A 25,509-nucleotide genomic window follows, 5' to 3' on the forward strand; every position below is an offset into this window, starting at 1 on the left:
TCCATTGAGTCTCTCAACTTGGGATCTCAGGGGATGAAGCCCTGGGGCGGCAGGTCCAGGAAGGAGGGGATGCCCCCCAGGGAAGTGATGACAGGGAGGAAATAGGGACATCAGGGGCAGAGAGGTTATGAGAAAGAGAGGGGATGGAGACAGAGAAGGGAGGTGCATAGGAATGGCTGGCCTAGGGGCCACCTGTGGACTGTGTTTGGAGAGGGTTTTCTGGATACTGGCTGATAGCAAAGGGCAGGTGCTGTACTGACCCTGTAGGGACCAGTCCTGGTCCTGAATTTCTGGGATTTCCAGGGTCCCACTCCCGGCACCAGGACCTCACAGGTGATCTGAGCCCAGCCCCACATGCTGTCACTGAGCATGGTTGTGAGCTGGGCAGGTAGGCTCAATTGTTCCTTCTTTGCCTATGAGACCTGGAGCCTCTGCCCCAGGCTGAGGGGCCCTAGACAACCATGCATTGGACATGACCTGGGGGCTGGACACAATCAAGGGCTACAAGGACCTCGCCAGCAGACCCAGGCAACCTATTATGCATTTCCCAGGTTCCTAGAGGCAGCCCCTGCACCCTCCGCAGCTTGCTGCCTGAGAACTCTGGGGTCCTGCCTCTTTCCTCTCTGGTGACACAAGTACCCAGATCCTCAGACTGGACACCACTGGCCTCACTTTCTGATAACCCCAACCCCTGAACTTAGGAGCTCTGCAGCACCAACCCTAAATCTCATCTCTACTCTGAAGACTGACCCAGGGGTTTGGGGTTCATAGGAAAGGGCGCCACATGCTGTCGCTGAGCATGGTTGTGAGCTGGGCAGGTGGGCTTCCTTCTAGGACACAGGAGTTCGAGGAGGCAGCTGGTGGTCATCCCAGGCTGTGGGCAGTGCCTGGGTGGCTGGACCCCAAGTACAGTGCAGCTCTATGGAGAGCGCTTTTTAGGGGCTCAGGAAACTGGGACAAATTGGTAGGTATCAAACACACACACGTCACAGAAGACCCTCAAAACCAAACACCAATAAACTCCCCCTTTCAAGCCCTAGACTCAGCTTTAAGGAATCTGATCACAGTATTTATTCATTTACTTGCAAATGTTTAGTGAGCGCCTCTGTACCAGGCATTGTTCCAGGCCTGGTGATCAATTAATCAAAACAGAAAAAATCTCCTGCTCTCTTGATGCTTATAGTCTGAGACGAAAGACAGACAATAAATAAAAACAGTAATAGTCTTAAATTTTATGGTCTGTGTTCCTATTATCTATTTCTGAGTAACAAACAGTCCCCAAATAAAACAATAACCTTTTAATTCTCCCTCATTCTGAGAGTTGGCTGGCCTAAGCGAGCAGCTCTTCTGCCCCATATGACACGAGCTGGGGCTGCAGTCATGTGACGGCCCAACTGGTCTAGAACATTCAGGAGATATTTGACAGAAGAACATTCCAGGATCTCCCTTTGACGTGTCTAGGGTTCTATGCCAGGTCAGGCACTCAAACTGCAGTAGGAATGGAAGTGGACATATTTTTAAAAGATTTCCTACCTCACTTTATATCTTAAGGAACTACGAAAAGAAGAGCAAACTGAGTCCAAGGCTATCAGGTGGAAGCAAATAAGAAAAATTAGCACAGAGAAAAATAAAACAGAGACTAGAAAACCAAGACAGAAAATCAATGAAACCAAAGGTATTCTTGGAAATATCAATGAAAATTGATAATCCTTTAGCTAGATCTACTAAGAAAAAAAGAGAGAAGATTCAAATTACTAAAACCAGAAAAAGTGGGACATTGCTACTGATTTTATAGAATCAAAAAGGATTGTAAGAAGTATTGTGAAAAACAACTGTATATGAACAAATTGGAAAACCTAGATGAAATGGACGAATTCCTAGAAACACACAACCACCAAGACTGAAGCATGAAGAAACAGAAAATCTGAATAGGCTCATAACTAGTAAGAAGATTGAATGAGTAATCGAAAACAAAGAAAAATCCTAGAATAGGTGGCTTCATTGTTGAATCCTAACAAACATTTGAAGAAGAAGAAGCACCAATCCTTTTCAAAGTCTTCCCAAAAAATGAAAAAGAGGAAAAACTTCCTAACTCATCTATGAGGCCAGCATTACCAAGATCTCAAAACCAGACAAAGACACTACAAGAAAAGAAAACTACATTGACCACCCATTGACCTGGACTCCACAGCATGGTACATAAGCCCCAAGCCTTTACAGGAATTTTTTTGGATCATGCCCAAAAATTACCTCACCTCAAATTTAGTCATTTACAGATACCACAGATACACATGTTTCATTGTAATGTTATTTTAAAAATTCTGCCAAATCATAAATGGAGGTTTAGGAGTGGTGGTGATGCAAAAGGGGGAAGCTGTGGGATGGGGTTGTCAGGGGTAGATGGCACACTTTACCCCCACACTTGGTGTCATCTCCTGAAGAGAGGAAGAATGGGTAAACCCTCTACCATGTCTGTTCAGCTGAAGAGAAAACATGGCACAGTTGGAATAAGGCATGGAAAGGCAAAAGTGAGGATGGCAGAAGCACATATGCACATACTTGCTAATGTTTCTATGGCGTGTGGATTCAGAGGATAGACTTGGGGGGTGGAGAAAGAAAAATAAGTTAATGAGAGAGGAAGAAGACCCTACATAGAGGTCCACAAAACATCCCAACCTGGCATAAAGACTAGGGAGCCATGAACTTGTCAAGTACCCATTATGCATTAGATGCCCATTACATGCAAGATAGGATTTAAAACAAATACAGTCATGCATCACTTACCAACAGGGATATGTTCTGAGAAAGGTGTCATTAGATGGTGTTGTCACTGTGGGAACATCATAGAGTATACTTAGACAAACCTAGATGGTAGAGCCTACTACACGCCTAAGCTATATGGTAGTAATCTTATGGGACCACCATTGTATATGTGGTCTGTCATTGACCAAAATGTTGTCGTGTGGCACATGACTGTCCACTAAGGAACGAGGAGAATCTAAAGAGTTGGAGAAGCCAGTTTCACGAGATCAATACTCACTGTAGGAGGAGATGTCTTTCTCATCACGCAGCTCACTAATATGGACCTCAAAGTGATCCTGCACATCATTGAGGATCTTGGCATCATTCTCATCTGACACAAACGTGGTGGCCGACACTTTGTGCCTAAATGGTCTGCTCTGGCCACCTGGAAGGAGACAGATGGTGGCACTGGAAGACCCAAATAGAGAAGACACCCAAAAGGGGGATGAAGATGTAACGTATGAAAAGATAAAGAAAAAGAGGGAGTGGGAGAGGACCCTGGGATGTCCTTCTGGGTGTGGGACTTACCCAATGTAGGTAGGTGTCAGAACCCTTACGAATGTCAAAGTTAAAGGCAGTCTTCACCTGATCGATGTCCAGGCCTTGGCCAAATAGGTTGGTAGCCATAAGAATGTGTCATTGAAAATCTTTAAATTGCTCATACTGAGAAGGAATTGTGAGAAAAAAAAATTGGAAAAATGTTGAGATCATTGAGAGAATTCAAAAAGGACACAAAATATCTTCTCCATCTCTGACTCACCTCTTCTCCTGGGGCATCCCATGGTGGATGGCAATGATTGGGAAGTTCTGCTGTATCTGTACAAACCAAGGACTGACTAATACACAGAATATATAAAAACTTCTCAGATCAATGAGTATAAGACAGACTATTTAAGAGATGAATAGTCTAATGCTTGCAATTTGCCAAACTCAAATGGAAGCGCATAAGCTAGGGAGCATTTGGAGGTACAGTAGTCCATACTATAAGTAGTCGATAGAGGATAGTCTCCTGGGGTACAGAGCATGGTGAGTACAGGGGAAGTGGATGAATGGGAAAATCACAAAAGAAGAAATCTAAATGATAAACAAACATACACAGATGTGCTCTACCTCATTAGATGAGGGAAATGCAAATTAAAACCATAATGACAACAGGACTGAACCTTGAAAAGACTATGCTATGTGAAAGAACCTAGTCACAAAGGACCACACATTGTATGATTCCACTTTTAAGAAATGTCCATAATAGACAAATCTATAGAGACAGAAATTAGATTAACTCTTGCCTAGGGCTGGGGGAAAGGTGATGGGAGAAATGAGGAGTGACTGCTAATAAGTATGAGGTTTCTTTTAGGGGGTGATGAAAATGTTCTAAAATTGGTTGTGGTGATTGTTGCACAACTCTGTGAATATACCAAAAATTATTGAATTGTATATTTAAATTGGTGAATGGCATGTGAAAAATATCTCAGTAAAGTAATTTAAAAAATCCATAAGGAGATACTATGACAAATTCACTAGAATCCCTAAATTACAATGATTGACTATGAAGGAATGATGTCAGGGTAGATGGTGGAATAGGAAGCATCAGTGATCCATATTGCCACCTGTACAACAATTGCACTGGTAGAATCCATCTGATGTAACTATTTTGGAATGCTAGGGTCTACTGAAGGCTTGCAACTTCCAGGGGAAGGCCTGGATGTTAAATTGTAGTTGACTTCAGTCAATTTCAGCCTAGCACCTTAGAGGCTTTGCACCCTCCACCCTCTAGGCCTTTGCAGGCAGCCAGCATGTGTCCTTAGAGCAGCTTGCAGGAGTTAAGGTGGGCAATTAGAACCCTGTCCTCCAAATATCAGGGATGAGTGTTCTGATTGCTGCTTGCTGCTTTTGATCAAGGAGGTGCAGCAAAGAGGCAGGCATTAACATTTGCAACTCCCATTGCCATTAATACAAGCCTCTTCTCCTGTTGAAGCAACATCAAGGGCATTTAAAGGGCTTGGGAATTTTTACTCCCTTCATTTCCCATTTTTAAAAAAATTTTTGGAGGCAGGCATATAAGGACTAGAACATCCAAAAGCAACTGCAAATATGGGGAAATTTAAAAAGTTACTGCATATGCCCAGGGAAAGGTGCAGGCTCATAAAAGATCTGAGAAGTTCCTAAGTATACACTTCAGGAAATTTCGGCCACAGAGATACCTTACACAACAAAAACAACCAAAAGATAAAAGCAAAACCAAAAAACTCAGCAAATCCTGGGGAAGGAGAGAGTCTGATTTCCAGAGTTATTGATAAGATTCAAATGTTTAGTTTTCAAAAAAAATCACAAGGCATACAAAGAAACAGGAAAGTATGGTCCATTCAAAGGAAAAAATCAATCCACAGAACTGTCGCTGAGAAAGAACAGATGGCAAACCTACTGGACAAAGACTTTAAAACAACTGACTTGAAAATGTTCAAACTGAAGTCAGAGTGGTAGCAGACTAGGAGGTCCCAATGCTCATCTCCTCCATAAAAACAGCAAAAACAAAAAAAAATCAAAAGGTAAAAATAAAAACTAATTAGCTAAAATATATAGGGTACCACACCTGCTTCTGAATAAATAAATAAACAACTACAAATTGACGAAAATAGCTCTGGGAACGTTCTGGACTACAGTGAAGACAGAGCAGAAATTCTGTAGAGCACAACAATCAAGAATGGCTGCATAGGAAAGCAAAGGAAGCATTTTACCTGCATCACCCCATCCGCCAGTCCAGAGCACTCGGCACCAAGAAAGATCCCCTTGGATGGATTTCACCCCACAGGGAAAAGGAGAACAGGCGGACTCCAGCAGTCCTTCTCCCCTGTGGACATATGCATCCTTTGCTACCAAGTACCCCCACAATCTTCACTAATGCTAAATCTAGCTGACGGAGCTGCCCGGAGTCCTTGCCACTTCATCTCCTTCCCAGGGCTGGAGCTCCTGCTGTGGTGAGACCTGCTTTGAGGGGCCCAAGTCATGACTGCACTCTGCTGCCCAGGATTGAGACATCACAGCACCTCACCATCTACAGAGACTGGAGTTGCAGCTGCACTGTGCTCTGCTCTCTGGGTCGCGAATTGGAGCTGTGACCCACCACTACTGGAGCTGTGTAACTGCCATTCCACACTCCACCCTCTGGACCTTGAATGAGGGCTTTGACCCACCATCACCCAGGTGGTTCTGCTGCTGTACGCACTGCCCTCTGCATCCCGAGTCAGGGCTTTGACCTGTGATCACCAAGGCTGAGCTGCTGCTATTCTACACCCTGGCCCCTGGGTCCTAAATCACTGCTTTCGTACCTGCCATCACTGGGGCTGAGCTGCCTTTGCACTATGCCCCACGCCCTGCGTCCTAAGTTGTGCCTTTGACCCACCATCACCAGGATCATACTGGTGATGCCTTGTGCCCCACTCTCTGGTCCCTAAGTTGAGGCTTTGACCCATCATCACTGGAGCATGCTGCTTCTGTGCCAAGTCTCCTAGGTCCAGCCCACTGCTGCACCCTGTCATCCCTGGACCCCTGATACAACTGTGCCCTGCTCCCTCCCTAGGGCTTGAGTCACTACTGCAAGCCTCAGAGAACCAGACCTCAGTTCTGTTGGTGATCTGCACATGCCTGGACCACAGACGTCAATGCCACTGCCACAGAAATTGCTCCTGTGCCCCAGGCCTCAAGCACTCTGTTAGTTCTGTACACCTCTAAGACTGAGACCCCCAGCTCCACTACCACTCTGAGTACCAGACCAGTGCACCAGACCCAGTACTAAGAAAGATCTCCTTGACTAGAACTTTCCCCCATAAGCAAGAAGGAGAATAGGAGGATCCTAGAAGCCCTAGCCTCCACTACCATCACAGACACTTGTAGCCTTGCCAGCTAAGGACCCCAAAAGTCTTTGCCAGTGTTGACCTCAGCTGACAGAGCCGCACAGAGACTATACCACTGTACCCTTCCCAGAACTGGAAATGCTGCACCTCACCCAGACAGCACTCTTGCACCACTTTCAAGTGAAAGTTTTTCCTCACTGAAGCCAGTCTGAAAAGTCTGGAAGAGGCGACTATTCCTGCAAATGCACAGGCATCAATACAAAGCCACTAGAAACACTAAAAAGCACAGAAACATAACACTACAAAGGGAACACAATAATTTTCCAGCAATTGATCTCAAAGAAATGGAGATCTGTGAGTTACCTAAAAAGAAATTCAAAATAATTATTTTATGGAAGCTCAGCAAGATTGAAGAGATTAATACAGAAACTTTTCAGGCCATGAGAGAGGGGGTGATATATATTCAAAGTGCTCAAAGAAAAAAACTGCCAACCAAAAATACTTTATCTGGCAAAATTATCATTCAGAAATAAAAGAGAGGGGCCGGCCCCATGGCCGAGTGGTAAAGTTCATGCGCTCTGCTACGGCGGCCCAGGGTTTTTCTGGTTCGGATCCTGGGCACGGACATGGCACCGCTCATCAGGCCACGTTGAGGTGGTGTCCCATGTACTACAACTAGAAGGACCCACAACTAAAATATACAACTATATACTGGGGGGATTTGGGGAGGAAAAAGCAGAAAGAAAAAAAAAAGGATTGGCAACAGTTGTTAGCTCAGGTGCCAATCTTTAAAAAAAAAAAAAAAAAAAACAGAAATAAAAGAGAGATAATGACTTTCCAAGACAAACAAAATCTAAGGGAGTTCATCACCACTAGACATGCCTTACAAAAAATGCTAAAGGGATTTCTTCAAATGGAAATGAAAGGACACTAATTAATAATATGAAAACATATGAAACTTAAGTGCACTGGTAAAGGTAATTATATAAAGATAATACTCTAGTACTGTAAGATGGAGTATAAACCATTTTTAACTCTAGTACAAAGGTTAAAAGACAAAGTGTTAAAAATAACTATAGGTACAATATTTTGTTAGCATATATGCAGTATAAAAAGATGTAAATTGTGAGATCAATGACATAAAATGTGGGAGGAGGAGTAAATGTGTAGAGCTTTTTTATGCATCTGAAGTTATCAGTGTAAAATAGACTAATATAAGATGAATTATGAAAGCCTCACAGTAACCACAAAGCAAAAACCTACAGTAGATACATAAACAATAAAGAAAAAATAATCAAAGGATTTCACTACCAAAAGTCATCAATTCACAGTGGAAGACAGAAAGAGAGGAAGAAAGGAGCAAAGAAACTAAAAATAATTGGAAAACCATTAATAAAATAGTAGGTGCTTACCTATCAACAATTACTCTAAATGTGAATGGATTAAATTCTCTAATCAAAAGATTTAGAGTGGCTGAATGGATTTTAAAAACTCCCAACTATATGTTGCCTACAAGAGATTCACTTTAGCTCTAAGGACACTCATAGACTCAAAGTGAAGGAATAGAAAAAGTATTCCATGCAAATGGAAACCAAAAGAGAACAGGATGAGCTATATTCATATCAGACAAAAGCTGTAACAAGAGACAAAGAAGGTCATTATATAATGATTAAAGAGTCAATTCACCAAGAAGATATAAAATTATAAATATATAGGCACCTAACGTTGGAACTCCTAAATATATTAAGCAATTATAAACATATCTGAAGGCAGAAATAGACAGTAATGCAATAATAGTAGGGGACTTCAATACCTCACTTTCAACAATAGATAGATCATTCAGACAGAAAATCATAAGGAAATATTGGACTTGAACTATACTTTAGACATATACAGATCTAACAGACATATACAGTGTATTATATTCAACAGCAGCAGAATACACATTCTTCCCAAGTGCACACAGAACATTATCCAGGATAGCTCAAGTGTTAGGTCACAAAACAAATCTTAACATATTTAAGAATATAAAAATCATATAAGTATCTTTTTCAATCACAGTGATATCAAACTAGAAACCAGTAACAGGAGGAAAGCTGTAAAATTCACAAACGTGGAAATTAAACACCACACTCCAGAACAACCATAGATCAAAGGCTAAATCAAAAGAGAAATAAAAAAATTTCTTGAGATAAGCAAAAAAGGAAACAGAACATACCAAGTCTTATAGGATGCAGCAGAAGTAGTTATAAGAGGAAATTTGATAGCAATAAATGCCTACATTAAGAAATATTACAAATAAATAACCTAAGATTACACCTCAAGGAACTAGAAAAAGGAGAACAAACTAAGCTCAAAGTTAGTAGAAGAAAGAAAATAATATCAGAGTGTAAATAAATGAAATAGCAACTAAAAACACAATAGAAAAGATTGATGAAACTAAGTTAAGATAAACAAAATTGACAAACCTTTAGCTTCACTAAGGAAAGAAAGAGATGACAAATAAATAAAATTATAAACAAAAGAGGAGATATTACAACTGATACCACAGAAGTACATAGGATCATAAGACTCTACTATGAACAATTATATGCCAAAAAATTAGATAACCTAGAAATATTGGATAAATTCCTAGAAGCATATGGCTTACCAAGTCTAAATCATGAAGAAATAGGAAACCTGAACAGATCAGTTACTAGGAAGGAGATTGAATCAGTAATCAAAAATCTCCCAGCAAAGAAAAGCCCAGGACCAGCTGGCCTCACTGGTGAATTCTACCAGACATTTAAAGAAGAAGAATTAAGGCCAATCTTTCTCAAACTCTTCAAAAAAATGAAGAGCAAGGAACATTTCTAACCTCATTTTACAAGGCCAGCATTACCCTGATACCAAAGCCAGATGAGGACACTACAAGAAAAGAAAATTACAGTTCAATATCCCTGGTTAAGATAGATGCAAAAATCCTCAACAAAATACTAGCAATATGTATTCAAGAGCTCTTTAAAAGGATAATACACCATGATCAAGTGGAATTTATCCCTGGAATCCAAAGATGGTTCAACATACACAAATTAATAAATGTGATACACCACATTAACAGAAAGAAGGATAAAAATAATATGATCACTTCAATAGATGCAGAAAAAGCATTTGACAAAATTCAACATCATTTCATGATAAAACTTGCAAAATTTGGTATAGAAGGAATGTATCTCAACATAATAAAGCCATATAGTACAAGCTGACAGCTAACATCATACTCAATGGTGAAAAGCTAAAAGCCTTTCCTGTAAGATCAGGAACAAGACATAGATGCTCACTCTTACCACTTCTATTCAACATAGTACTGGAAGTCTTAGCCAGAGCACTTAAGCAAGAAAAAGAAATAAAAGGCATCCAGATTGGAAAGGAAGAAGAGAAATTGTCTCTGTTTGCAAGTGACATAATACTTTTTTTTAGATTTAATCTCTTAGCAACTTTCAAATATAAAATACAGTATAGTCAACTATAGTCACCATGCTGTACAATTACATCCTATGGCTTATTTATTTTATAACTGGAAATTTGTACCTTTTGACCGCCTTCACCCATTTCACTCTCCATCCCCCACCTCTGGCAGCCAACAATCTGTTCACTGTATCTATGAGCTTAGTTTTTGGTTTTTGTTTTGTTTGTTTTTAGATTCCACATATTAGTGAGAACATACAGTATTTGTCTTTGCCTGACATATTTAATTTAGCATAATATCCTCAAATTCCATCCATGTTGTTACAAATGGGAAGATTTCATTCTTTTTTATGGCTGAATTAAATTCCATTGTGTGAGTGTGTGTGTGTGTGTGTGTATGATACTTATATATGCCATTTTCTTTATCCATTTATCCATTTTCAGACACCTAGGCTGTTTGCATATCTTGGCTATAACATAATCTTATATATAGAAAATCCTGGGGATTCTAATAAAAAACTTTAGGACTAATAACAAATTTAGTAAAGTTGAAGGATACAAAATCAATATACAAAAATAAGTTGTGTTTCTACACTCTAACCACGAAATTATCTGAAAGAGAAACTAGGAAAGCAACTCCATTTACAATAGCAGGAAAAACAATAACATACTTAGGAATAAATTTAACCAAGTGAAAGATATGCACACGAAAAACTATAAGACACTGATGAAAAACATTTAAAAAGAGACAAATAAATGGAAAGCTATCCCATGTTCTTGGATTGAAAGAATAAATATTGTTAAAATAGTCATACTATCCAAATTGATCTACAGATTCAATGCAATCTCTATCAAAATTCAAAAGGCAGTTTTCAAAGAAACAGAAAAATTGATCCTAAAATTCATATGGAACCACAAAAGATTCTGAACATCCAAAAACATCTTGAGGAAGAACAACAAAGCTGGAGGCATCAGACTTTCGGATTTCAAACAATATTACAAATTCGTAATAAAACAGTATGGTACTGGTATGAAAATAGGCATATAGAACAATGGAACAGAAGAGAAACCAGAAATAAACCCTGCAAATACAATCAATTAATCTTTGGCAAAGGTACCAACAACACACAACAGGAAAACAATAGTCTCTTCAATAAGCGGTCTTGGGAAAACTGGATATCTACATGCAAAAGAATGACACTACCTCCCTAGCTCACACCACTCACAAAAATTAACTTAAAAGAGATTGAAGACATAAATGTAAGAAGTGAATCCATAAAACTCCTAGAAGAAAATATATGGAAAAATTTCCTTGTCGTTGGTATTGGCAATGACTTTTGGGATATGAAACCAAAAACACAAGACACAAAAGTTAAAATAAACAAGAGCGACTACATCAACTGAAAAGCTTCTACACAGCAACAAGGAAACCATAAATAAAATGTAAAGGCAACCTATGGGATGGGAGAAAATATTTGCAACCCATATATCTGATAAGAGATTAATATCCAAAATATATAAGTAATACATACAAATCAATAGGAAAAAAACAAATAATCCAATTAAAATAAAGGCAATGATCTGAATAGAAATTTTTCTAAAAAAGCCTTACAAATTGTCAGTACGTACATGAAAAGGTGCTCAACATCACTAATCATCAGGAAAATTCAAATCAAAACCACAATGAGATATCATCTCACACCTATTAGGATGGCTATTATCAAAAAGACAAGAGATAACAAATGTTGGCAAGGGTGTGGAGAAAAGGGAATCTTTGTACACTGTTGTTAGAAATATAAAGTAGTACATCCATTATGAAAAACAGTATGGCAGTTCCTGAAAACTTTTTAAATGGAACTACCGTATGATCCAGCAATACCACTCCAGGGTACATATCAAAGGAAACAAAATCCATTTCTCAAAGTGATATCTGCACTACTTTGTTCATTGCAGCATTATTTACAATAGGCAAGGTATGGAAACAACCTAAGTGGTGTCCATCAGTAGGTGAATGGATAAAAAATTGTGATATATATTATATATATACTATATATATGTGTATATATGTATAGAGTGGAGATATATATATACATATGTGTGTACATATATGTATATGTATATATAGGATATTATCCAGCCATAAAAAAGAAGGAAATACTGCTATTTGTGATAATGTGAATAAATCTGGAGGGCATTATGCTAAGTGAAATAAGCCAGACAGAGAAAGAAGAATATTATATGGTATCATTTATATATGGAACCTCAAAAAACAAAAACAAAAACAAAAAAACTGATGATAGAAACAGAGTAGAATGGTATTTTACAGGGGTTTGGAACTGGGGGAAGGGAGAATTAGGGAAATATAGGTCAAAGGTTATAAACTTTCAGTCATAAAATAAAAATGAGCTGAGGATCTAATGTATAGCATGATGACTATAGTTAATAGTACAGTATTATATACTTGAAATTGGCTGAGCATATATCTTAAGCATTCTCACCAGACAAAAAAAGACTCAAAGACTTGAAAGAAGATGTGTTTAAAGTCCATAGACGGACATTTGAACAAAACAGAAATATCAATAAAGAGATAGAAAACGTAAATATGAACTCCCTTTTACCCCTCAACATTTCTAAAGCTCAAAATTACAAAAAGATTTGTAGTTTGTAGTGAAAAGAAAATTTCTTAGCATGATTCAAAAGCAGTTTTGCTGAGGGAGAAGAAAGAATCAGCAAACTTGAAGATAGGACATTTAAAATTATTGTGTCTGAGTGACAGAAAGAAAGAACATTGGAGAAAAGTAAACAGAGCCTAAGAGACCTGTGGGACACTATCATATGGATCAATATTCACATTTTGGGAGTCCCAGAAGGAGAAGAGAGAGAGAAAGGGGCAGAGAGTTTATTTGAGGAAACAAGTGATCAAAAAATCCCAAATTTGAAGAAAGACATGGATATAAACATCCAAGTAGCTCAACAAATTCCAGGTAGGATAAATTCAAAGAGACCCATAGTGAGACACATTATAAGCAAACTGTAGAAAGCCAAAGAGAGAATCTTGAATGCAGCAAGAGAAAAGTGACTTGTCACAAACAAGGGCTTCCCAATAATTTATCAGCAGATTTCTCATCAGAAACCTTGGAGGACAGAAGACAGTAGAATGATATATTCAAAGTGCTGGAGGATAAAAACTTTCAACCAAGAATCCTATATCTAGTGAATGTGTCCTTTAAAAATAAGAGAAAACTTAAGATATTTACAGATAAACAAAATCTGAGGGAGTTCATTACTACTAGACCTGCCCTGCCAAAAATGCTAACAGTAGTCCTGCAGGTTGAAATAAAAGGACACTAGGGAGTAACTCAAAGCTGTATGAAAAATAAAGATTCAAGGTAAAGGTCAACACATGGACAATTTAAAAGCTGGTATTATTGTAACTTCTATTTGTAATTCCACATTTGGTTTTCTATGTGATTTAAGAGACTAATTCATTAAAAATTATTAGTCTATGAATTTGGACATACAATGTATAAATATTTAATATTATGACACCAATAACTGAAAGGTGGGAAAGATAAGAGCTAGGTAAGAGCAGGATTTTTATATGCTGTTGAAGTTAAGCTCGTATAAATTCAAAATACAATGCTTTAATTTTAGGATGTTAAATGTAATCCCCATGGTAAACACAAAGAGATATAGAATATACACAAAAGGAAATGTGAAAGGAATCTAAAAGTTGCACTGCAGAAAAAAATCAGCTCAACACAAAAAAAGAGTAATACAGGAAATGAGGGTATAGAAAAAGGAATAAGACATATAGAAATCAAATAGCAAAATGACAGAAGTAAGTCCCTTCTTATCAGTAACTACTTTAAATTTAAATGAATTGAACTTTCCAATCAAAAGACAGAAACCGGTAGAATGCAATTAAAAAAATGACCCAACTATATCCTGTCTACAAGACACTCACTTTAGATCCAAAGACACAAATAGGTTGAAAGTGAATGGATGGAAAAAGATATTCCAAGCAAATAGTAACTAATGGGAGAATGGATGGTTATAGTAATAGAAATCAAAATAGACTTTAAATCAGAAAAAGTTACAAGAGATAGAGAACATTATATATTAATAAAAGCTTCAATAAAAGAAGATAGAATAATTATAAACATTTACATACCTAATAACAGATCATCAAAATAGATGAAGCAAAAATTGACAGATTGAAGGAAGAAATAGTTCTACAATAATAGTTGGAGGCTTCAACACTCCACTCTCAATGAATAGAACAACCAGACAGAAGATAAGTAGGGAAATAGAAGACCTGAGCAACACAATAATCCAAGTAGATATAACAGATATACACAATGTACTCTAACCAAAAATAACAAAATGTGCATTCTCTCGAGTACACCTTGACATTCTCCAGCATAGAACACATATTAGGCTACCAGTTAAGTCTCAATAGATTTGAAAAGATAGATATCACACAAACTATCTTCTCTGACCAATATGGGATGAAGGTAGAAGTCAATAACTGAAGGAAAACTGGAAAGTTCACAAGTTTGTGGAAATTAAACAACACATTCTTACACATCCAATGTGTCAAAAGAAATCAAAAGGGAAATTAGAAAATATTTAGAGACAAATGGAAATGAAAACACTACGTACCAAAAACTTATGGGAAGCAGTGAAAGCAGTGCTAAGGGGGAAATTTATAGCTGCATATACTTACATTAAAAAAGAAGAAAGATCTCAAATCACAACCGAACTCTAAACCTAATGAACTAGAAAAAGAACAAACTAAGCCCAAAGCTTGAAGAAGGAAGGAAATAAAAAGGATTAGAGCAGAGATAAATAATATAAAGAATAGAAAAAATCAACGAAGCCAAAAGTCAGTTCTTTGAAACGATCAACAAAATTGACAAACATTTAGCTAGATTGACTAAGACAAAAAGAGACAAGACTAATAAAATTACTAAAATCAGAAATGAAAGTAAGGATAAGTAAATTACTATCAAGTACTACAAACAATTATATATCATTAAATTGGATAACATAGATGAAATGAACAAATTCTAAAAGCCAAAAACCCTACCAAGACTGAATCATGAAAAAACAGAATATCTGAATAAACCCATAACCAGTAGGATATTGAATCAGTAATCAAAAATACCATCCCCTGAATCTGATGGCTTCACTGTGATTCTACCAAACATTTAAAGAACTAACATCACTCCTTCTGAAACTCTTCCAAAAAATTGAAAAAATCAAGATTGGAATACTTCCAATCTCATTTTATGAGGCCAGCATTGTCCTGATACCAAAGACAAAGACAACACAAGAAAATAAAACTACAGAGCAATATCCTTTATGAATATTGACATAAATGTCTTCAACAAAACTGAATTCAAACTAAATTCAAATAGCAAGCTGAATTCAGCAGCATCACCATGACAAACTGAGATTTATTCTTGGAATGCAAGTGTAGTTCAACATATGAGAACAATCAATGCATGTTCAACAACATGGTTCAACAATCAATGTAATATATCATGTTAACCAAATGAAGGGGGAAAAATAATCATCTCTCTTGATGCAGAAAAAAGCATTTGACAAAATTCATCACACTTTCATTATAAAAACACTCAGCAAATAGGAATAGAAGGAAACTATCTCAACACAATAAAAGCTATAGATGAATACCCTACCGCTAACTTCATACTAAATGTGAAAAGACAGAAAGCTTTTCCTCTATGATCAGAAGAAAGACAAGAGTACGCACTTTTGCCACTTTTCTTCAACAAAGTTTTGGAAGCTCTAGCCAAAACAATTAGACAAGGAAAAGATATACAATGCATCCAAATCAGAATGAAAGAAGTAAAATTATTTCTGTTCCCAGATGATATAATCTTATATGTAGAAATCCCTAAGGATTCCACACAAACTTGTTAGAACGAATAAACAAATTCAGCAAAGTTTCACAGTATAAAGATCACACAAAAATAATTTTCATTTCTATACACTAACAATGAACAATCTGAAAAGGAAGTTAAGAAAGCAATTCTATTTATAACAGCATTAAAAAGAATAAAATACTTGCGTATTAACTTGAACAGCAGTTAAAAGACATGCACATTTACTGAAACAAAAGAAAACGTTGACTAAAGCAATTAAAGAAGATATAAATAAGTGGAAAGACATCCTGTGTTCATGGATTAGAAGACTTAAAAATGTTAAGATATCAGGGAAGCCTGGTGGCACAGTGGTTAAGTTTGCACGTTCCACTTCGGTGGCTGGAGTTCTCCAGTTTGGATCCCGGGTGCAGACATGGCACCACTTGGCAAGCCATGCTGTGGTAGGCATCCCACATATAAGAAAAAAAGTGGAGGAAGATGGGCATGGATGTTAGCTCAGGGCCAGTTTTCCTAAGCAAAAAGAGGAGGATTGGCAGCAGATGTTAGCTCAGGGCTAATCTTCCTCAAAAAAAAGAAAAAGTTAAGATATCAACACTGCCCAAAGCAATCTACAGATTCAACACCATTGCATCAAAATCCCAGTGCTGTTTTTGGCAGCAGTGGAAAAAAAACCCATCCTAAAATTCATATGGAACTTCAAGGGACCTCCAAATATTGAAAACAATCTTGAAAAAGAACAAAGTTAGAGAACTCGCATTTCCTGATTTCAAAGTTTACTACAAAGCTAAGTAATCAACACAGTGTAGTAATTGCATAAAGGCAGACATACGACTGATGGAATAGAATAGAGAGCCTAGAAATGAATCTTTGCAGATATGGTCAAATGATTTTTGACAAGGGTCCCAAGATCCTTCATTCATGGAGAAAGAACAGTCTTTTCAACAAATGGTGCTGGGAAAACTGGATATCCACATACAAAAGAATGAAATTGGACCCTTATCTAATACTGTATACAAAAAATAAACTCACAATGGATCAAAGGACCTAAAACTATAAATTTCTTAGAAGAAAACTTAGGAGCAAAGCTTCATGACATTGGATTAGATGATGATTTCTTGGATCATTAGACACGAAAGGCACAGGCAACAAAAGAAAAAATAGACAAATTTTTATCAAAATACATTGTCAACATAGTGAAAAGGCAAGCCACTGATGGGAGAAAATATTTCCAAATCACATATTTGATAAGGGATTAGGATCCAGAATACATAGACAACCAAAACTCAAAAACAAAAAGACAAATAACCTGTTTAAAAAATGGACAGAGGACTTTAATAGATATTTCTCCACAGAAGATATACAGTGGTCAATAAGCATATGAAAAGATGCTCAACATCACTAATCATTAGGGAAATGCAAATCCAAACTACAACGAGATACCGCTTTACAACCATTAGGATGGCTGTTACAAAATAAAAAGCAAACAGAAATGAACAAGTCTTGGCAAGCAAGTGGTAAAATTGGAACCCTTGCACACTGTTGATGGGAATGTAAAGTGGTGCAGCCATTATGGAAAACAGTATGGTTATTTCTCAAAAAGCTAAACATAGAATGACTATATGATCCAGCAATTCTACTTGTGGGAATATACCCAAAAGAACTGAAAGCAGGGATACAAACAGATATTTATAAACCTATGTTCATAGCAGTGTTATTTACAATAGCCAAAAGGAGGAAGCAACCCAATTGTGAAGCAACCCAATTGTCCAGCAACTGATGAACAGATAAGCAAAATATGGTGTGTATATATATGTTTGTATATAATGGGATATTATTCAGCCTTAAAAAGGAAGAAAATTCTGACATGTGCTACAACATGGATAAAACATGAGAAGATTATGCCAAGTGAAATAAGCCAGCCACAGAAAGACAAACACTATATTAGTCTACTCATATCAGGTACTGACAATTCACATCATAGAGATAGAAAGTGGAAAGGTGGTTGCCAAGGGCTGGGGGAAGGGAGGCATGGGGAGTTACTGTTTAAAAGGTAAAGAGTTTCAGTTTTGCAAGATGAAAAGAGTTTTGGAGATGGATGGTGTTGGTGTCTGCACCACAATATGAATGTACATAATGCCATTAAATGGAACACTTAAAAATGGTTAAAATTGCAAATTTTGTCATGTATATTTTGCAAAATTAAAAATTAGAAAAAAACAGAAAAAAGCACAGAAATGAAAAAAATTAAACAAATGACTGATTATGCTAAGTTTTGCTGAGAATATGGAGCATCAAGAGCTACCATGTACCACTAACTGTTGTGTAAACTGGTACAGCCACTTTGGATAGCAGGGTGGCTTTATCTATTTAGGTTGGATATTATGCATGTACGTGAGTAATTCCACTCCTAAGCATATAATTTTGACAGATATCTGCTCATGTGTGCCAGCATACATGTATGTGAATGCTTACAGCAGCGTTGTTCATAATTTCTAAAAACAAAAAGCAAATCAAATTCCCACAAACAATAGAACAAATAATTTAAAGTATGATTTATTCAGTGGAATGCTATATAACAATGAAGATGAACAGTCTACAGATACTTATAACAATTTAGCAAACATACTATTGAACTAAAATAAGGTCTCAAAAGAAAACATATAGCAAGATTCCATTTGTATGAACAATTTTTGATTTATATAAAGTTCAAAATAATCTATAGTGTTTAAAGATGCATACATAGAGGTAAAACTCTAAAGAAAAGCCTGAACATGACCAAGAGGATTGTTATTGCTATGGGAATTGGTAAGGAAATTTCTGAGTGGTAATGGTTTTTTTCCTAACTCTTGGTTTTGTTACCTGGATTTCCCTTTAAAACTTCTTGTTAGAGTGCAGACATAATTCATGCATATCTCTATTGGTTGTAATTTACAGTGTAAAACCATTAAAAGTAATATTAACTATTTACGTCTAGTTGGAATAATTTACCTTTACTTACAAAGGAGATGGACCCTCACTCATCACAAAAGAGACCATGAATGGGAATTGGAACTCTAAGTTGTCATCGTCTCATAATTATCCTCAGTTATTCTGTCTATGAAATGAGAATCCATGGGAATACTGCTGTCCAAAAGCCCCTTCTGCCATGATAGAAATGTTCTGTATCTGCACTGTTCATTATGGTAGCTACTGGCCACATGTGCCTTTTGAGTACTTGAAATATGGCTAGTGCAATGGAGGAACAAAATTTTAAATTTTACTCCATTTTAATTGATTTAAATTTAAACAGTGGCATGTGGACAGGGCAACATTAGAAAAATGAAATGAAGGGTCTGCTATTGCTTTAAAAAAATTCAGTCCATCCATCATTGTTAACAATAGCTCTGTTGTTATTACCTTTGGAACAAACCCCATTTCAATGAAAAAAATGTGACAAACTTACTTCAGGAGTAGGATTTTCTTAAACTCAGCAACTAATCACATATCTGAGCTCTATATGAAGGACACCTATTTATCACTGCTCTCTGTGGGTAGAGGAAAACAGCACCAGATTTTTATTTGTATGTGAAATAAGTACTTTACCAATTACAGATTTACTGTAAGGTGGGAAACTTGTTCTAAATATAGCCTTCTATTGAGCAGTTATTTTATAAATAGTTAGGCTACTATATTTTTAAAATTATCTATATGATCTAAATTTTATACTGTAGCAATGCTCAAGAGAATGAAAAGACAAGCCACAGACTGGGAGAAAATATTTGCAAAACACAAAACTGGCAAAGGATTGTTATCCAAAATATACAAAGAACTTAAAACTCAACATTAAGAAAACGAACAACCTGATTAAAATATGGTCCAAAGACCTTAACAGACACTTCACCAAAGAAGATATATAAGGCAGATAAGCATACGAAAAGATGCCCCACATCATAAGTCATCAGGGAAGTGCAAATTAAAACAACGAGATACCAAACACACCTACTAGAATAGCCAAAACCCAGAACACTGAAACACCAAATGCTGAAAGGATGTGGAACATTAGCAAATCTCATTCATTGCTGATGGGAATGCAAAATGATACAGCCACTTTGGAAGGCGGCTTGGTGGTTTCGTATAAAACTAAACATACTCTTATCATACAATTCAGCAACTGTGCTTCTTGCTATTTACTGAAAGGAGCTGAAAACATGTCCACACAAAAGCCTGAACCCAGATGTCATTCATTCTACTGTGAGTTAGTTTAGCATAGCAAGATTGTTATGCTTTATAGAATTTTCTTAGTTTGTAATTTAGGAACTCAAGATGGCATTTACTTTTTGTTGACATTCCCTAAATTTTTTTGTACACATACAGCTTCTGTCAGATAGGATTGCACATAATTAATTGAATGTTGAACTGCTCACACTAAGATTTTAAATTAACATTACATTTTATCAGAAAGTAAAGTGAATCATTTACTCTAAAAAATAAAATAAATAAAAACTTTTTCAATCTAACATATGATCTTAAATGGCAGTGGTTAAATGAGGAAACAGTTTCAAAACATGAAAAATGAAATTATTTTTTAAACAGTTTTATTGAGATATAACTGATATAAAAATAACTGCAAATATTTAATATATACAATTTAACAAGTTTGAGCATATACATATATCCACGGTACTATCACATGATGGTGTGTGTGGGGTGGGGGTCCCGGTGGGCAAGAGTGGGCTAGTCTCCCTACCTCTTCACATTATGCTAATAGGAAAGCAGACACATTCAGATGCCATCTGCAGAAAGAGAAGTCAGGGTTCTTGAAGTCACCGAGTGAGGGTGTGAACACATCTTGCATCACTTAGTTTCCAAAAAGGCTCACACTACAGAACAAAACAATCAAGAACAAATTCAAGTCAGTCACTGTAAGTGGTGACATTCTGAACAACCCTCTGCTCACTCATGTCTAAATCCAGACAATCCTCATAACCCAGACTTGTCCCCTCTGCCCCAACCCCTCTGCCACTTCAAGCCCTCCAGGGTCTCACCTGCCATGAGAGACACATCAGACAGGGCTCTGGGCACTGTCACTGCCTGGGGTAGAACAGAACAGGATGGGGTCAGAGCCCACAGGAGATGAGACTAAAGGAGGAACTCTGGGTGGGTGAGCTCCCCCATGGGCTCCTGTCTACACTATCTCAGGGATCACCCCCTGTCCATACTTACTTGTAGACTGAGTGTAGCTCCCTCTGTTTCCACCTGTGGGAAGAAAACATTCTGTGAGAAGCCAGGAAGCAGGCAGGGCCATGAGGTCCTAAAAGAATCACCTAGTCCTGGACACCAGAGAAGTTTCCAGAACTGTGATTACAGACCTAAGGGAGGATCAGGAAAGCTGGCAACAGTACATGTGTGGGGACTGGACCAACTGCCCTCCTGGACGTCTGTCCTCACCAACAACCTTCCCCTTTGACCTGTGACTGCTGGGAGTCAGGTCCCCATCACCAGACTCATCAAGGTGATAAATCTGTCCTTCATTTCCACATGTGCTTTACTAAACAGTGTCAGCCCCAGACTAGGAAAGCACATGTGGCTATGGATGGGACTTCCCATTAATGAGGCAGGACAAACTTCTACCTGGGCTTGAAACACCCGGGGCTGGGGGGGGGGGGGCAGGGGGCAAGAAAACTCAGACCCCACCCGTCCCCTACCTGAGTGCTTCTTCCTCCAGATCACGGCTCCAGCCACCACAGCTCCAAGGAGACCCAGGCCAGCAAGGACGCCCACAATGAGGATGGTGGACTGAGGCGGCGGCTCTGGGAAGGGAAGGGAAGGTGAGGGCTCTGACCCCAGGCCTCAGCCCTGACCCTGCTAAAGGTCTCCAGAAGGGCTCCTGATGTCCCTGAGAAGAGGCTCTGAGCCCACGGCTCCCTCCTTACCCCAGCTCAGGGTGATGGGCTCGGGCAGCCCCTCGTGCTGCACATGGCACGTGTATCTCTGCTTCTCTCCAGAAGGCACCACCACAGCCGCCCACTTCTGGAAGGTCCCGTCCCCTGCAGGCCTGGTCTCCACAAACTCCGTGTCCTGGGTCAGGTCCTCCCCATCACGCTGCCAGGTCAGGGTGATCTCCGCAGGGTAGAAGCCCAGGGCCCAGCACCTCAGGGTGACCTCACGGTCAGAGATGGGGTGGAGAGTCACATGCGTCTTTGGGGAATCTGAGGAGAAGGGTGAGAAAATTTGGGAACTTTGCATTACCTCTCAAGATCCTCTGAAGCAGCGCTCATGTAGCCATCCTGAGAATGGAAAAGAGAGCTGGGATGAGGGAGTGGGAAAGAGTGCAAAACTCAGACACCAGCCTGGACTCTAGGATCTGGGATAACCTCCTATCCTTTGGAAAGTTCTAGAATCAGGGTAAGACAGCCTGGGCACGAGGCTCTGTGTGGGACAACAAGGACTTCTGGTCCTGACCTGAGTGGAGGCTGAGTGACTCAAAAAAATCTGGAGTCAGACCTGCAAAGAAGTTGGGCTTGCGGCAGAGAACAAGGTGGGAGAGAGCAAGTCATCAAGGCCAGGGTCAAAGAAATCCGCTATGAAGTTATTTCAGAGATCTCCAGAGAGACTGGATCCCTTAAAGGCCCTGAGAAAAGCTTGGGCCCTCTGGGCTAGTCACTTTCTGGCACAGGATGTGAAAACCCAGGCGATCTCCTCACTCTCAGGATCCAAGCTGGGGGCGGGAAGAATTCTGGTGTCAATCCCATTTTTCTCGCTTTTTGTTTGGGCCAGCTGGAGGTACAGCTCCAGCCTGAGGGAGAAGGGGAGGTGCTCCGCGGCCCCTCGTACCCGTCCGCTGCAGCACCTCCTTCCCCTTCTCCAGGTAACTGAGGAGCCGCTCCACGCAGTCCTCCTCCAGGAACAGCCGGTAGTGGTCGGCAAGTCCGCCCGCCTCCCACTCGTGCCGGGTTATCTGCGCTGCCGTGTCCATCGCGGTCCAGGAGCGCAGGTCCTCGTTCAGAGTGATGTAGTCAGCGCCGTCGTAGGCAAACTGCTCAAAACCGCGGAGGAGTCGCCCATCTGGCCCTACGTCGCAGCCAGACGTCCACTGGAACGTATGGGGCCCTGGCCAGGTCCCCGCGGTCAGCCTAGCCCGCTCAGCCCCACCCACCTAGCCTCACTCCCGCGCTAGACCCACCGGCGGTGTTTGGTCAGAGCCCGCTCCCCCCAAACTGAAAATAAAATCCTAGTGAATCCCGGCAGGCTGTTCCTGCGTCGAGGGACCTGGAAGGTCTCTTGGCCTAAGGGTAAATCTCGGACCTGGAAACTCCAGCTCGTCCAAGGTGGGGATGCAGAACCTGGAGACCTCGGCTCGTCCAAGGGGGATGCAGGAACTCCTGACCTGCGATCTGGGCCCGGGGTTACTCACCGGACTCGCTCTGGTTGTAGTAGCCCAGAACCCAGCGTAAATTCGATTTGGAATCATGTGCGTGTTCCTTGGCAATCTTGGTCTGCTCTTCCCAAAATTGTGGCCCCTCCTGCTCCATCCACGGCGCCCGCGGCTCCACTCTCTGACTCGCAGCCTCGCTGTCGAACCGCATGAACTGCGTGTCATCCAAGTAGCCGACCGAGACGTAGAGGTCCTCACGGCCGGGCCGGGACACGACGGTGTGGAAATACCTCAGCGAGTGGAAGCCTGAGGGTGGGGAGGGGCTGAGACCTGTCTGAACCCTCCTCCCGGCGCGGGTTCCCGGGTCCGAGGGTGATGGGGCCCGGAGAGGAGGAAGGAGCAAGGGGGTCGTGAAACAGAAAAGGGGCAGTGGGAGGCCCGAGTGGGTGAGAGGAGGGGCCGGGAGACTGGGAGGGAAAGAGAGGGGTCAGGACGGGGCGGGGACAAGGTAGGGGAAGGGGTCTGGGCCGGGGCGGTGCAGAGACGCGCCTTCCCCGGGGTTCCTGCGCTCCCACCAGACGATCCCCTGGCTGGGTCCCCTCTTCCCCCCCAGCTCCCGCAGAGGTTGTTTCCCTCCAGACCCCAGACTCACCTGCCCAAGTCCGGGTCAGGACCAGAACCCCTGAGAGCAGCAGGAGGAAGGTTGGGGGCCCCATGAGCCGCATCCTCCGGGTCTGGGGAGAATCTGAGTTCGACTGGTTGGTGAGGAGTTTATAACCCAGAATCGCAGTGACGCTCTTAGAAACCAATGGGACTGAGACCTGGGACAGCGTCATGTGTATCCAGGAAGAGGGACCAGACACAAGTTGAGAGAGAGAAGTGAAACTCTAGGGAGATGGGGAGGGCTTTACTCCCCAACCTGACACACTGTCTTCAGGACCTGAGAGCCACTCCCGGGGACCTGGAATTTCGTCCTGACCCCTCTTCTCCTGCACCAAACGCTTTTTGTCACACTGTCACCCTGAGTCCTGGCCCAAGGGCTGTCTGAGGAAACCAGGAAGAGACACTCCCAGGCTGGGCTCAGCCCTTTTCCTCCTCTTCCTGGATTCCCTCTACCTGAGCTGACTCCTACTCCTTAACTCTGCCCCAGGACTTTTCTAGAAGAAAACTTACCCCCAGGGAATATGGTGCAGAGAGTGAGCTGGCCTTGGGAAAGTGGGTGAAGAAACATTGGTTTCCTCGTTAAACCTGGGGCAGTTGTGCCTGAGGGCACCATGTAGAGATTCTCAGAGACCAGTTTTCTTTTTCTTTTTTTTTTTTTTTTTAACTACAGTGGTAACACAATGGGGCCAACCAGGCGGTGCAGTGGTTAAGTTCCCACGTTCTACTTGGGCGGCCCGGGATTTGCGGGTTCGGATCCCGGTTCGGACACGGCACCACGTGACAAGCCATGCTGTGGTAGGCGTCCCACATATTAAGTAGAGGAAGATGGGCACGAATGTTAGCTCAGGGCCAGTCTTTCTCAGCAAAAAGAGGAGGATTGGCAGCAGATGTTAGCTCAGGGCTAATCTTCCTAAAAGAAAAAATCTTTTTTTCTTAATTTTTTTTATTGCAGTAACGTTGGTTATTAACATTATATAAATTTCACGTGTACATCATAATGTATTTCGAATTCTGTGTAGATTGCAACATGTTCACCACTCAAAGACTAATTACAATCCATCACCACACACATGTTCCCAATCACCCCGTCCACCCCTCCCTCCTCTCTTCCCCTCTGGTAACCACCAATCCAATCTCTGTTGCTATGTGTTTATTTATCATTGTTTTTATCTTCTACTTGTGAGTGACATCATATGGTATTTGACTTTCTCCCTCTGACTTATTTCACTCAGCATAATACCCTCAAGGTCCATCCATGTTGTCACAAATGGCAGGATTTCATCATTTCTTATGGCTGAGTAGTATTCCATTGTGTATATATATATCACATCTTCTTTATCCATTCGTCCCTTGATGGGCACCTAGGTTGCTTCCAAGTCTTGGCTATTGGGTAACACAATCTTGATAACCCCTGAATGATCAGGGATCTTATCTGTAAAAGCAGTGATTTTACCCTTCATATGTAAATGTGCCTAAACAG

The 25,509-nt window shown here is 40.2% G+C and overlaps 1 protein-coding gene and 1 long non-coding RNA gene across 3 annotated transcripts; both read right to left on the bottom strand.

The window, feature by feature from the left end:
• Positions 1-1,052: 1,052 nt before the first annotated feature.
• On the bottom strand, positions 1,053-3,465 carry LOC138919461 (uncharacterized). Its single transcript, XR_011429663.1, has 3 exons — positions 3,331-3,465; positions 3,041-3,187; positions 1,053-2,830 (listed from the first exon to the last, which is right to left on the bottom strand). It is a non-coding gene; the product is annotated as an uncharacterized lncRNA (long non-coding RNA).
• A 16,186-nt stretch (positions 3,466-19,651) lies between these two features.
• LOC138919462 (class I histocompatibility antigen, Gogo-B*0103 alpha chain-like) lies at positions 19,652-24,429 on the bottom strand. 2 transcript variants are annotated; one of them, XM_070244365.1, is made up of 8 exons: positions 24,019-24,429; positions 23,406-23,672; positions 22,826-23,101; positions 21,925-22,200; positions 21,697-21,801; positions 21,215-21,247; positions 21,037-21,082; positions 19,652-20,871 (listed from the first exon to the last, which is right to left on the bottom strand). In XM_070244365.1, the coding sequence occupies exons 1-7, from the start codon at positions 24,200-24,202 to the stop codon at positions 21,054-21,056; spliced, it is 1,170 nt and encodes a 389-aa protein (XP_070100466.1). In that variant the 5' UTR covers positions 24,203-24,429; the 3' UTR covers positions 19,652-20,871; positions 21,037-21,053. The 2 variants fall into 2 exon arrangements, with proteins under 2 accessions (XP_070100466.1, XP_070100467.1); XM_070244366.1 differs by lacking the exon at positions 21,037-21,082 and having other exon boundaries at positions 24,019-24,217.
• Between the last annotated feature and the right edge of the window lie 1,080 nt (positions 24,430-25,509).

This window comes from Equus caballus, chromosome 20 (assembly GCF_041296265.1).
Source record: "Equus caballus isolate H_3958 breed thoroughbred chromosome 20, TB-T2T, whole genome shotgun sequence".
Taxonomy (NCBI): Eukaryota; Metazoa; Chordata; class Mammalia; order Perissodactyla; family Equidae; genus Equus; species Equus caballus.